We start from the raw sequence: 13,382 nt of genomic DNA, 5'->3' as shown, positions 1-13,382 counted from the left end.
TAATGTGCCACCTAGTACTCTATTTACGTCCTCGAGAGTTTCTGAGATCGGAATTTGGGTATAAAAGCTCTCCCCTGAGTATTGTATTCTTCGTCGTTGTCCTACGATCCTCTCCCAGTAAGCTTAACCAGGTCCAAACTAGTAACTCTCATGTGTTTGTTGCTACATGTAACCCCACTCCATTTGCAGAGAGGGAATGAGTTATTCCATGATAAGGAGAGGATGACTCTTTTTTCATCAGAAACTCGAGACTTAAACTCGACCAATGCTTGCCTATCAGTTTCATGTGTAAACTCATATGTTTCAAGAAGCATGAGAGCATTGAAAGTGAGTAAAAGAAACAGTCTCATGCTTGTCATTTAGAAAAGAAAAGAAAACGAAAATTTTAAAATGTTTTGGTTTTTCTCATGTTTTGCAAGATGCATTTAAAGAAAAAATAAGGATGGACTCTTGCTATCTAAGTCTAGTCAACCGTCTAAAAAGACGGAATCGTCTTTATGATTTTCAATAAACATCATGTGGTGCCTGGATAATGTTTAGACACATAAAAAAGAAGTTTATCTCTTAAATTTACTTTATTAACGTTAACACTAGAATAGATGGAACAATGCAATAACCAAAACACCATGTAAGTGTGTAAGTCAGCCTAATCAACCATATAAATATACACAAAACAAGGTTGCAGCATTAATATAGGCTCAAGAAACATGAAGATACTCTTTACAGGTCCATTGCAAATAAAACAGACAATGTTCACTACCGAACATGTTTCTTTAATGCAAGCCAACCAAGAAAGACTCAGCAAGTTTATCCAACCATGAGTTGTTTAAAAAAAGACAGATTACGATACAAACTTGGTGTAGATGTTCCCCTACACCAAGTTTAAGAGGGGATAATAGTGCAAAGCCTCCATCTCCATCAGAAGGTCTTCAAAACGACACAACAACAAAGGAGAGAAAACATTATGTGGGCCAACCGAGTTCCAGGCCCAACGTTTGTAAGAAGGCTTGCAAGCCCAACACTCAAATGCAGAAACCTGCAACGGCTAATTCACAAGAAGACAAGGAAAACAGAGGAGGTACGGTACAGAGCATTAAGGCAAAAGGAAAGATGTCGGGAGACTCTGGCACAGAAAAGCAGCAGCACCAGTTCAAGCTGTACAATCCATTCTCAGCCCTCGATCGTGAAGAGACAGCCTGATCTTGCCACCTGTTCTAGTGTGCTAGGATTTTACTCATTGTATAAATTCATTTCCTTTGTCATTGTAAGAACTTAAGAAGTTTAATGAAAAACAAAACTTAAAACCTCTTCCTTTTCAAATACCAGAAGAATGTCTTCTCCTAGCAACTGGTTCATCAATCAATTCTTTATTTGGAATAAATTAGCCTCATAAATAAATAAAATAAAATTAAGGTTGAGAAAACTTATCTTGATCATTTAAATGAGCATTTATAAAGCAACAAACACTGAAAATAAAGCATAATAATTGAAAAAAAATCAGAACTCTGCATTAAGAAAATTGAGAAATGTCAAACAAAACAGAGGATTAAAAGGGAACACTGAAGATTAGCAATTATAAAGCTGGTAACAGAACATTCATATATTGTCTACAAATAACAACCACTCATTAACAATATTCTGCAAAACAGTCGCCGTTTATACATTGGACTGTCTCTAATTCAGTTAATGAGTGTTAACGTGATGATTGCGATTGTTTCTCAATAAAAATGAGTGGTAACATGTTACTAGAAAATAATTTAAGCATGAGATCGTTTCTTTGACATTGGACTGTCTCCAATTCACCACACCCTTGTTGAAAAAATACAGAACATGAAAGCTCTGTTTTTTATTTTTCAGGTTTCACTGAAACAAAAACATAAATTATTTAATACTTTTCCTTTTAAAACTTTTCTTGTTCTTCTAGATCAAAAAAATAAACCTCATATTGATCACTAAAGAAAAACAAAAGCATAAACACTGAAAAAAAAAATTGCATTATTAAAACTGAGAGAATCCAAATAAAATTGGGAATTAAAAGGAAACATTGAGGAGATGGTAACACAACATTAAGATTTTGTCTACAGATAACATAGCATTCATTTAACAATATTCTGCAAGCATAAGTATATGTATTAATAGAGAAAGAAAACAACTCATTATGAAAGACGATTGTACTGTATTATATAGGCCTCAGATTGAGCCTTTAAAGTGGGTTGCAAAGTTTTTAGAGAAAACCATACACACTTCAACGTCTGGCTATTCTTCTGGTTTTAAAGAACCTCTCTCTGATTGAGATCAACTCTTTGGCGACTTCACTCGTTGCCAATCGGTTCGTCGGAGATTCATCACAACACCTGAGTCCAACATCCAAAACCAGTGTCAAGCACTCAGAAAGAGGGAAACCAACTCTGAGACCACCACTGTGAAGAATCGATTCATCTGCAATGTCCAATACTCGCTCTGGTAGTGCCAACTTGGTGTAGTTGTGTAATGTAAAGTCTCCCCCAAATAACTCATTCGTTGGTCTTTTTCCAGTGAACATTTCCAATAAGAGAACACCGAAGCTATACACATCACCATGTATTGATGGCTGTCCTCCCATTCCATATTCTGCACCATAATTTAAATTAAAAAATCGTAGTAGTAAAAGTATACACTAATTTTCTTCATTCAAACATTTTATAATTGTGTGATATAGTGTTTTACCTGGTGCTGCATACCCGATGGTTCCTCTTACGACAGAGCTGAGTTGGTTAAGGAAGGAGTCCTGGTCGAATTTTAGGAGGAGCTGAGCCAGACCAAAGTCGCTAACATGGGCAGTAAAATCATCGTCTAGAAGGACGTTGCTTGGTTTGAGATCGATTCATGACAGTGAACATGAAAATATTCCAAAACAGAAGCCACGTCTATGGTAATGTTGAGTCTTTCCAAAAGAGTAAGGGTTCTTGAGGGTCTGTGAATCTCTTCGACTTCCTCTGGATGCAACCACGTGTCCAAGCTTCCATTTGGCATGAACTCGTAAACTAGAGCTCTAAAATCATTTCCTTCATAATCAGCACTAGAACAGACAGTAACCAACTTCACAAGGTTGCGATGCCTTATGCCTCCTAATGCTTCACATTCTGCTATGAAGCTTTCTGCAGCTCCACGTTTGCCGAGATTTAAAACTTTAATGGCAACAGCCTTGTTTTCGGAACCAAGAAATCCTTTAAATACAGCCCCAAAGTTACCTGATCCAATCAAATTGCTGGAAGAGAAGCCACCAGTTGTTCTGTAGAGCTCATTATAACTTATCTTCTCATAAAACGTCTTCATTGGCTGATCACTCTTATACTCTTCATTCTCTGTTTGTACCGGCATAGAAAAACCAAAGACAGAAATAACAGCAAAAGTGCTGCAATACCTGCACTGACACAGATAACCACTATCTTTCGGACTGATGAATGCTTTCTTGATGTTTCTATTGAACATGGCAAAAGCCGTAATGACGCGATGCCTCCACAGAGGTTTATGTTACCAATGATCGACATTGCACTGGTATTGCGAAATATCCCTTCTGTTGGCACAGCTCCTTCGAAGTTGTTCATAGAGAGATTCAGATACTCCAGCTTGGAAAATTTCACCATGTATTCCGGTATCGGACCTGAGAGATTGTTCTTAGACAGATCTAGGAACCTGAGGCCAGTCAACCCTCTTACATCCGGGATGGGCCCAACAAATGAATTTCCTTGCAGCCCAAGAAATTCTAGTGAGAGACAGTTCGCCAAGGTCCGTGGAATCGGTCCTGATAGTTTATTGTAACCAACGTAGAGACCAGTTAGAAATATAAGCTTTCCAACGTCTTCTCCCAAAGGACCAACCAACGAATTAAATGCGACACTTAAAATGACAAGAGATGGAATTTCCATAATCTCATGGGGTATGCTGCCATTTAACTTATTATTATGGAGGTATAGGTGTAGAAGGTCCCTACAATTTCCAAGACTTGAAGGGATGCTTCCTTCAAAACTGTTCTTGTGCAAATAGAGGAGTATTAGCCTAGTGATATTGCCCAAGGAAGATGGTATCTCTCCAGACAATCCATTTGAATAGAGATATATTTTTCGCAACTCAGAAAGGTCTCCCAACGAGGGAGGAAGTTTGCCTGTCAACAGATTTCCATTCAAGTCTAATATTTGAAGGTTTATGAGATTCCGTATGCCATGAGGAATACTTCCAGAGATGAGATTTTCGTCAAGGGAGAGCTCAGTTAGTTGAGTGGAGAGATTGGCTATAGAGACAGGTAACTGACCTCCGAGATTGTTGATGCCAACGTCTAGGTGCTGCAACTGAGTGCAGTTAGCCAATGCCCCAAGAAAATCAAGACCATCAGAAGAGTAGTTTCCCAGAGAGTTTTTGAAAAGGCTTAACCATAATAAATTCCGAAGTTTCCCGAAACTCGATGGTATATTTCCAGTAAGATGGTTAGTTGAAATATCAAGATGTGTAAGAGTTGAGATATTGGAAAGTGTCTCTGGAATGGTACCCGTGAAATTATTTATATCCATATATAGTATTTGAAGGTTAGGGAGAAGAGAACCAAAGTCAGGTCTAAGGGTGCCTGAGAAACTGTTGCCGACTATGGACAGCGTGGTTAACGAGGACAGGTTGTAAATTGGAAGAGGGAAAACACCTGTGAACTTGTTTACTGCTATTCGGAAAAAGTACATCTGCTTCAGTCGGGCTATACTCCCAGGGATCTCTCCTTCCATTTGGTTATCATAAAAGTCGAGCTTCTTGAGTGATGTCAGGTTTCCAAACAAAGCAGGGAACTTCCCTGTTAGATTGTTTTTTATAAAAGATAGAATGACAAGCTTAGAAAGCAAACCCAACTCAGAAGGCACGCCTTGTTCAAGATCATTTCTTGATAAATCAAGGATTGAAAGGCTAGAGCAATTAGAGAGAACAACCGGAATCGCCCCTCCAAGAAGATTATCGCTCATGTTCAAATATCGAAGCCTGGACAAGTTTCCAACCTCTAAAGGGATGGCACCACGGAAATAGTTGCTAGAAAGATTCAATGATCTAAGAAATGAGAGGTTACCCACAAAGGAAGAGACAATACCGGTAAGTTTCAGCCCTCCAAGGTTCAAACCGGTCACTCTTTTGTGTTTGGCGCCGCACTTAACTCCAGTCCACCTACAGAGAGGCAGAGTGTTGTTCCACGAGTCTAACACAGCTCTACTTGTTTCAGAGAGTTGAGACTTGAACTCGAGCAATGCTTGTTTATCTGTCTCCTCCGTCAATCTCATTGTTTGAGCACAGACCACATCTGAATTTTCAAGGGACACGATGAAGAGGAAAACAGATACCAGAATCAATCTCACGGCAACAAAAGGCAAAGCCATGGAGAGCAAAAAGCTTTTTTTTCTTTTCTCTTTTTTTTGTTTTTCCTTTTTTTCTTAAACACACCAGAGATAATTCCTCTTTCTTTCACAACCACGATGACAGTTTATATATATTTGAGCAAACAGAGATCTTTCGCCTCTGAATATTCAATATTTTGTGCATACAAGCTTACAAGAACTGGACAAATAGAGTAAGTAAATTCCAAAACTAAGAGACTTCGTAACAGAGTATCAGTCCTCATTGACTACTGCTTTCCCAAGTCAACTGTCAAGCATTATCACATAATATAACTAACTAGAGATTATTCAAATTCAATTACTTTAAAAACTTCTTCCATCACTATTAAAAAATAGCCATGGAATGTTTGTTAAAATCCTTAGAAGTGACCATGACATCAACGGTTTCAAATTACACCAAATTGCTTCTACATTTTTTTCAAGCACACTACTATCAAAACAATACCATAAAATTAGTTTTAAATTAGACAAGTCTTTAAGGTTCAAAAAAAAAAAAAATGACAAGTCTTCACTCTTTACCATACCTAGCAGAAGATCCCTTATATAATCCAGTAACTTATACAAATAACCTTTGTTCAATATTTTTCAAAGATTTTTTTCAATAATACAAATAGTCTACATGATTGAATTAAAACATCAAAAGAAAATGCAGTATACCTCTTTGATTTGCTTTGGACAGAAGCACCAAGCGTTGCATCTTGTGTTCTAGATTGCTGGTCAAACGAATCATCAAGCGGTCCTGATATTTCTGTTCCCTCCTATCAGAAACATATCTTGTGGCTCTCATTCTTCATATAGCCACACAATGCCATGCCTTTGTTCCAAACTGAAATCAAAAAGCTTACATTGCAGACCAATAAAGGTACGCTTGTTGTTTCACAAATAGAGATGCAGCCAATCTGCAGTCCATGATCTCCTTCAAGCCTGAGCTAGTCTCTGTCATTGAAAAGGAAATGAAAAAAAAAACAAGCAATCTTCATTCGAGATATTACTTTAAGGAACCAAAACTTGTGACTGAAAGCAACCAATCAACAGAAAGGGGCGGTGATAATATATTGCAAAGCTTCATTTGCAATTTCTCATCAGCGAGTGGTCTCTTCTCATCTAAGAAGAGCATCTGCAAAACATCAGTTGGTCTATATGATCTTCAAGCACCTAGCAATAGAGTTCCTTAAAACGATAATGAAACTAATTAGAGCTATTACAACTGCAGTTTCATATTTATGAACCAAAGAAAGTAGATGAATGGATCTTGTAAACAAAAGAGAGAATAAATTCTTCGTGAAGTTGAGCCATTATTAAAAGCATTGGTTTGAGGGGCGAGATCACACCATCAACAGAATATCGTTTGGTTAGAGATCACCATGAGCTTATTGGTAAAACAGTTGTTATGAAGATAGACATAAACTCATTTGCTAGACCTCTGAAGTTAAACCCCAAAAAATAGTGTTGTTATTCTTGTTTCAAATAGACATTTCTTGTGGATTGAGCTGTATTTTGTGTTTGGAAATGATACTTGTAAAAGAGAAAGAGAGAACCTTGAAACATTGTTTCTTTCATTTCATTTTCTTGGTCAAAAAACTTACACATTCTCTTGTCCTTACATCGACATATATCAAGAAAACAGAGTCATCATACTCTGACCTCAACAACTACAACTATTCATCACCAACTAATCTAGACTCTTATACATGACTTAAGTCTCACTCATTGTCGTTTACTGTTTCAACAACTCACCTTAACCAAATTTCTTCTAGTTTGGTTTGAAACCAAAATGGCATTACACAACAAATAGTTTGGTTTATACAAAGGTTTCTATGCCATATGCAGGCTTCACATTTTGACATAAGCATCTGGCAGCTCCATGTATCCGAAATAGTAGAACTTCAAAAGCAACAGTTCCTAGGATGTGGAATGCCTAAATGTTCGCTGTCTTTTCTAACCATATATCCAGGTATGTGATGATGAGAGAGATGTTAGAGATGCAGACTCAATCTACTTCCATTATGAAAGCTGGAGAGGGAAATAGATGCACAACATTTGTAGTTCTAAAAGTAAAATAGATATTCATCATACGTGAAGATTATTATTATATTATTTTACGAATTTAGACGTTGCTAATGTAGTCTCAAAATCAGGAAAACGGTACAATATTCAAAGATACAAAATATTCACAAGATCACTCGCAAATTCATACAAACAGAGACCTGTGTATTGAACAAATATTACATGCTCCCCATATTATTGATGTATATACATGTGTGTGTGTGTGTGCGCGCGTTTCTAAAGTATTGTTTAAGATCAATTAATGACTGTATATGCGTACCTATACCCAATCTCTTACTGTAAAAAGATAGATTCTTTGTCATCTAAAGGGTTTTCTCGTCTTCAAAAAACGTGTCTCTGACAGAGACTAGCTTGCTTAAGGCCTCAGCCATCGATATACGGTTCACCGGTGATTCTTCTGAACACCTGATTCCCACCTGATACACAAGCTGGGTCAAGCATTCCACCTTTTCGACCCCGAGAACCTGATTTTCTGCACCACAGAGAATAGACTCGTCTGTGATATCTAGTGGCATTTGTTCCTGCAATGCTGATTTAGTAAATCCATGGAGAGTTAAACCATCCACGAATAACTTATCAGTGGGCCTTTTTCCTGTGAAAATTTCCAACAGGAGGATTCCAAAGCTGTACACATCTCCCACTATCGATGGATGACCTCCCATTCCGTATTCTACAAAATACAATAATAAAGACAATGAGATCAAATGATAGTATATTGTCTTCTTTATGCGTATATAAATATTTGGTAACGGTTTCATATAAGATTACCATACCTGGTGCAGCATATCCGATGGTTCCACGAACACCCGCAGAGCTGAACTGAATATGAAATGATTCCCGGTCGAATTTCAGGAGGAGTCGAGCCAAACCAAAGTCACTTACACGAGCAGTGAAATCTTCGTCTAGAAGAATATTGCTTGGCTTAAGATCACAGTGGGCTATAGGATTGTGACAATAAGTATGAAGATAAACCAGAGCCGAAGCAACATCTATTGCAATGTTGAGTCTTTCAAAAAGGGTCAGGGTTCTTGACCGGTTGTCCATTTCATCTACCTCATCTCGGTGCAGCCACATGTCTAAGTTTCCGTTAGGCATGAACTCGTAAACTAGAGCTCTAAAATCATTTCCTTCAAAATCCACACTCGAACAGACAGTAACCAACTTCACAAGGTTGCGATGCCTTATGCCTCTTAATGCTTCACATTCTGCCACGAAGCTCTTTGCAGCTCCACGTTTGCAGAGATTCAAAACTTTAATGGCAACAGCCTTCTTCTTGGACAAAAGAAATCCCTTAAACACAGCCCCAAAGTTACCTGACCCAATCAAATTGCTGGAAGAGAAGCCATCAGTTGTCTTGTAGAGCTCACGATAACTTATCTTTTCATTATAGAAAAACTTCAAGGGAGAGAAAGACCGACCATTCTCATTATCTTTATCCCTTACACTTTTTCTCTGTTTGAACCAATATATAGAAACCACAGAAAGAATTAACAGAAGTGCTACCATACCTGCACTGACACAGATAGCGATAATCTTTCTAACTGATGAATGCCGTCCTGGTAATTCAACAGAACATGGCTCAAGCTGTAATGACGCTATGCCTCCACAGAGGTTTATGTTACCAGTGACTGACACTGCACTGGCATTACGAAATATCCCTTCTGTTGGCACAGCTCCTTCGAAGTTGTTCATAGAGAGATTCAGATTCTGCAGCTTAGAAAACTTCGCTAAATATTCAGGTATCGGACCTGAGAGATTGTTCTTAGACAGATCTAGGAACCTGAGGCCAGTCAATCGTCTTATATCCGGAATGGGCCTGACAAATGAATTTCCTTGCAGCCAAAGGAATTCTAGTGAGAGACAGTTCACCAAAGACCGTGGAATCTGTCCTGATAGTTTATTGTACGAAACGTCTAGAGCAAGCAGAAATTTAAGCTTTCCAACATCTTCTCTCAAAGGACCGACCAATGAATTAAATGAGACATTTAAGATGACAAGAGATGGAAGTTCCATAAGCTCATGAGGTATGATGCCATTCAACTTATTAGTCCCGAGGTTCAGGTCTAGAAGGTACTTGCAACTTCCAAGACTTGAAGGAATGCTTCCTTCAAAACTGTTGTTCAGCAAATAGAGGTATGTGAGCCAAGTGATATTTCCCAAGGAAGATGGTATCTCTCCAGACAGTTTATTTGAATAGAGCAAGACTTTTCTCAGTTCAGAAAGTTCTCCCAACGATGGAGGAAGTATGCCTGTCAATAGATTTCCACCTAAGTCTAATGTTTGCAGGCGTACGAGATTCTGTATGTCATGAGGAATACTTCCAGAGATGAGATTTCCGCCAAGGGAGAGCTCAGTTAAATGAGTGGAGAGATTGGCTATGGACACAGGTAACTGACCTCTAAGTTTGTTGAAGCCAACATTCAGGTACTGCAACTGAGTGCAGTTAGCCAGTGCACCAAGAAAATCAAGATCACCAGAAGAGTAGTTTCCCAGAGAGTTATTATTAAGGCCTAACCTTAATAAATTCTGAAGTTTCCCGAAACTCGATGGTATATTTCCAGTAAGATGGTTAGATGGAATATCAAGATGTCTAAGAGTTGAGATATTGGAAAGTGTCTCTGGAATGGTACCCGTGAAATTATTTATCCCCATATATAGTATCTGAAGGTTAGGGAGAAGAGAACCAAAGTCAGATCTAAGGGTGCCTGAGAAACTATTGCTGGTTATGGACAGGAACATAAGTGAGGACAGGTTGTATATTGGAAGAGGGAAAACACCTGTAAACTTGTTTAATGCTATTCGGAAAAAGACCATCTGCTTCAGTCTGGCTATACTCCCAGGGATCTCTCCTTCGATTTGATTATATATAACATCAAGCATCTGGAGTGATGTCAAGTTTCCCAATGAGGCAGGGAATTTCCCTGTTAGATTGTTTCTACCAAGAGATAGAACGACAAGCTTAGAAAGCAAACCGAACTCAGAAGGCACGCCTTGTTCAAGATTATTAGATGATAAATCAAGGGATGCAAGGCTAGAGCAGTTAGAAAGAACAACCGGAATAGCCCCTCCAAGGAAATTATTGCTCATGTTCAGATTTTGAAGCCTGAACAAATTTCCAACCTCTAAAGGGATGGCACCACGGAAAAAGTTGTCTGCAAGATTCAATATCCTAAGAAATGAGAGGTTACCGATAAAGGGGGAGACAATACCAGTAAGTTTCAGCCCTCCAAGGTCCAGACCAGTCACTCTTTTGTGTTTGGCGCCGCACATAACTCCAGTCCACCTACAGAAAGGAAGGGAGCCATTCCACGAGTCTAACACCACTCTGCTTCTTTCAGAAATCTGAGACTTGAACTCGAGCAATGCTTGTTTATCAGTATCCTCCGTCAATCTGATTGTTTGAGCACCTACCACATCTGGATTTTCAAGTGGCACAATGACAAAGAAAGCAAATACAAGAATCAGTCTCATGACCATACATGGAAAATCCATGTGGAGTATAAGCGATTGTTCTTTTTCTGAGACAATGCTTCTTTCACAACCAGGATGATCGTTTATTGAGATTATGAGAGAATAAAAATCTCTAGTCTATGGATCCCTATGATAATGAAATAATGAGAAATATATAGCATATAACTTTCAGAAACAGGCAGATAAAGTGAGGATTCCACTTACAGCCTGGGGTACACAGATTATTTTAAAACCTCATTGACTTTGACCCTCAAAGTCAAATAGAGCGATGACTTAATCTCGCGTTTGCCTCAATTTATTGATTAACTGCTTCATTTCGTCCAAGTCAACTATCAGGCAATGATTAATTAACACCAATAACAACGACCAATATTATAAAAATGTAGCCGATGAAAGTTTGTCAAGTTTTTAGCAGTGACCATAACATCAATGACTTTGATCTACACCAAATTGTATCTACTGTTTTCAGCTAACTACAATAAAAAAAGTAGCATAATTACAGTTTAATTCAAAAACATCTTAATCACAGCTAGAAGAAGACTTTGAATATCACTATATAATACAGAAATTTATAGTCAGTTCTTTAAAGACCAAGTCAATAGGAATTACAATGAAAATGCAGTTACCTCTTAAATTATTTTATGACAGGAACAGCGACGCTTGCATAAATCCATATGTTACAGAATCACTCCCTGTAGAAGACCTGAGTCTCTAAACATAGGTCACTACGACTACTATCAACAGAAAAGTATACATAAGATAGCAAAATGTAAGTGAACCATAAAACGATAGGATATAACGACTTCTTTCATTCCAAGCAGTAAATTCAACAACTCTCGGTATAACGACAAACATAGAATGACAGTTACGAAATGAAGCAGTTTATATAACCCAGGGATTAACTCTCTTACGAAGAACAACAAATCTCAATCCCACAGATTCTAGCTACAACTGAAAACCACTGAATATGCATACCACTATCTATCCCTTTAGCGACGGCGAGATTCTCTTCTTGAAGAATCCCTATCTTGCCTCGGTGATGTTTCTGATTGCCTACTTGAACCTTCTCCTTCCCTGTCGCTATGATCTCGTCTAGATCTTTCCTTCAATTTCTCCCTATCATTTGTTCTGGATCTCTTGTCCTCCCTTACATAATCATTGTCGGCATTGTGTCTTCTAGACTGCGAATCGTCAACACGTCCTGGTCTCTTTTGTTCCCTCCTGTCATAAGAATCTCTTGACCTTGGCTCTCTTTCCTCCCTTTCCACTCTTTCTCTTTCTCTAGGTTGGCCATATGAGGCATCTCCATGACCCTTTCCTCTGTAACTCTTCTCTTCCGCCTCGGGTTTGAAATCTACTCGATAGCCAATACTCGTACCACCCTTTTTAGCACCATTAAACTTGTCATGATCCCACTTGGAACTTCTATCCTCTTCATGACCCCAACCAGTATTTGCAGCTCTCTGTCCATAAGAAAAGAGAGAAAGAAAATAAATGCGAAGAACAGACCGAGTCACATCAATGAGCACGTTTCCTCCTATCAAGTATCTATTCAATAGCATATAAAAACTTAGCTCTCCTAAAAGCATAGTGTCTAAAGGAGATTGTCTCACTTACTTTCTCATCGTGGGAAAATTTGCAAGAATCTCCACGAGTACACTCTCCTTTCTGAAAAGCTCTGCATACACCACGTGCCTCTCTCTTCTGCCGTTGCGTCTCTTCATCCTCCTCTTCTAGCTTTTTGTAACCGCTACAATGGTCCACCCTAATAGTCCGCCCCAACACCTGAGCTCCATTCAGATTATCTGCAGTTCAAAAACCATAATTTAAGCAAACCGCAACACCTCAAGAACCAATGTGAGATAGAGAGAGAGAGAGAGAGAGAGAGAGAGAGAGAGAAAGAGTGTGTTTTTGACTAACCAACAGCGAGCGTTGTACTTCTTTGATCTTCATATGCAAGAAACGCAAATCCCTTGGATTTCCCAGTACCCTTGTCTCGGATAAGATTGACATCAACAACTTCACCATATCTACAAAGCCCACAAGGTACATAAGAAAAACTAAAGCTTATAAAAACCCAATTTCTAGGAAGAGGAATTTCGGAGAACTACTGAATCGGGTCTATAGAAAATTCACTTACTGTGCGAAAACGGCGAGGAGATCACCCTCGGTGAGATCGTAAGCTATGCCACCGACGAAGACGTAAGCAGAATCTTTGTACTTGGCGTGCCACGACGCCTCATCAGAGATCCCTAAATCTGATTCCTTAGCGTTTATACTCTGTATCCGCTTCACCAGCGTCAATGGATTCATCTTTTCGAATCTCTCTGCGTTCACTGTCGAGAGAGAAGGAACCCTAAGCAAATTTAGAACGGAAACGGATTCTTCGCACGGGACGAGATCGAGAGAGAGATTCTGAGCGGGTCGGGTTTCTCTAAT

At 38.8% G+C, this 13,382-nt stretch overlaps 4 protein-coding genes across 4 annotated transcripts in view; all 4 read right to left on the bottom strand.

The window, feature by feature from the left end:
* Positions 1–350, bottom strand: part of LOC18020870 (probable LRR receptor-like serine/threonine-protein kinase At3g47570) — a 6,673-nt gene extending 6,323 nt beyond the window's left edge. Inside the window, 1 exon segment of the mRNA XM_024158014.1 lies at positions 129–350. Coding sequence (XP_024013782.1) covers positions 129–350 — 222 coding nt within the window.
* Positions 351–2,031: 1,681 nt separating this feature from the next.
* On the bottom strand, positions 2,032–5,445 carry LOC18020868 (putative receptor-like protein kinase At3g47110). The gene is given in 4 exon segments (XM_024157952.1): positions 2,032–2,610; positions 2,707–2,862; positions 2,865–3,345; positions 3,348–5,445. Coding segments are annotated over 4 exon segments (3,042 nt in total). The 5' UTR covers positions 5,388–5,445; the 3' UTR covers positions 2,032–2,245.
* Positions 5,446–7,617: 2,172 nt separating this feature from the next.
* On the bottom strand, positions 7,618–10,964 carry LOC18020867 (putative receptor-like protein kinase At3g47110). Its single transcript, XM_006404349.2, has 2 exons — positions 8,246–10,964; positions 7,618–8,142 (listed from the first exon to the last, which is right to left on the bottom strand). Exons 1-2 carry the CDS (start codon positions 10,962–10,964, stop codon positions 7,775–7,777), a joined length of 3,087 nt encoding a protein of 1,028 aa, XP_006404412.1. The 3' UTR covers positions 7,618–7,774.
* A 600-nt stretch (positions 10,965–11,564) lies between these two features.
* On the bottom strand, positions 11,565–13,344 carry LOC18020866 (zinc finger CCCH domain-containing protein 42). Its single transcript, XM_006404348.2, has 4 exons — positions 13,084–13,344; positions 12,864–12,973; positions 12,561–12,748; positions 11,565–12,406 (listed from the first exon to the last, which is right to left on the bottom strand). Exons 1-4 carry the CDS (start codon positions 13,254–13,256, stop codon positions 11,933–11,935), a joined length of 945 nt encoding a protein of 314 aa, XP_006404411.1. The 5' UTR covers positions 13,257–13,344; the 3' UTR covers positions 11,565–11,932.
* Positions 13,345–13,382: the final 38 nt, after the last annotated feature.

This window comes from Eutrema salsugineum, unplaced genomic scaffold, assembly GCF_000478725.1.
Source record: "Eutrema salsugineum unplaced genomic scaffold, Eutsalg1_0 scaffold_16, whole genome shotgun sequence".
NCBI lineage: Eukaryota > Viridiplantae > Streptophyta > Magnoliopsida > Brassicales > Brassicaceae > Eutrema > Eutrema salsugineum.
The sequence above is the reverse complement of the archived record's forward strand: the minus strand, read 5'-3'. Positions and strand labels throughout refer to the sequence as shown.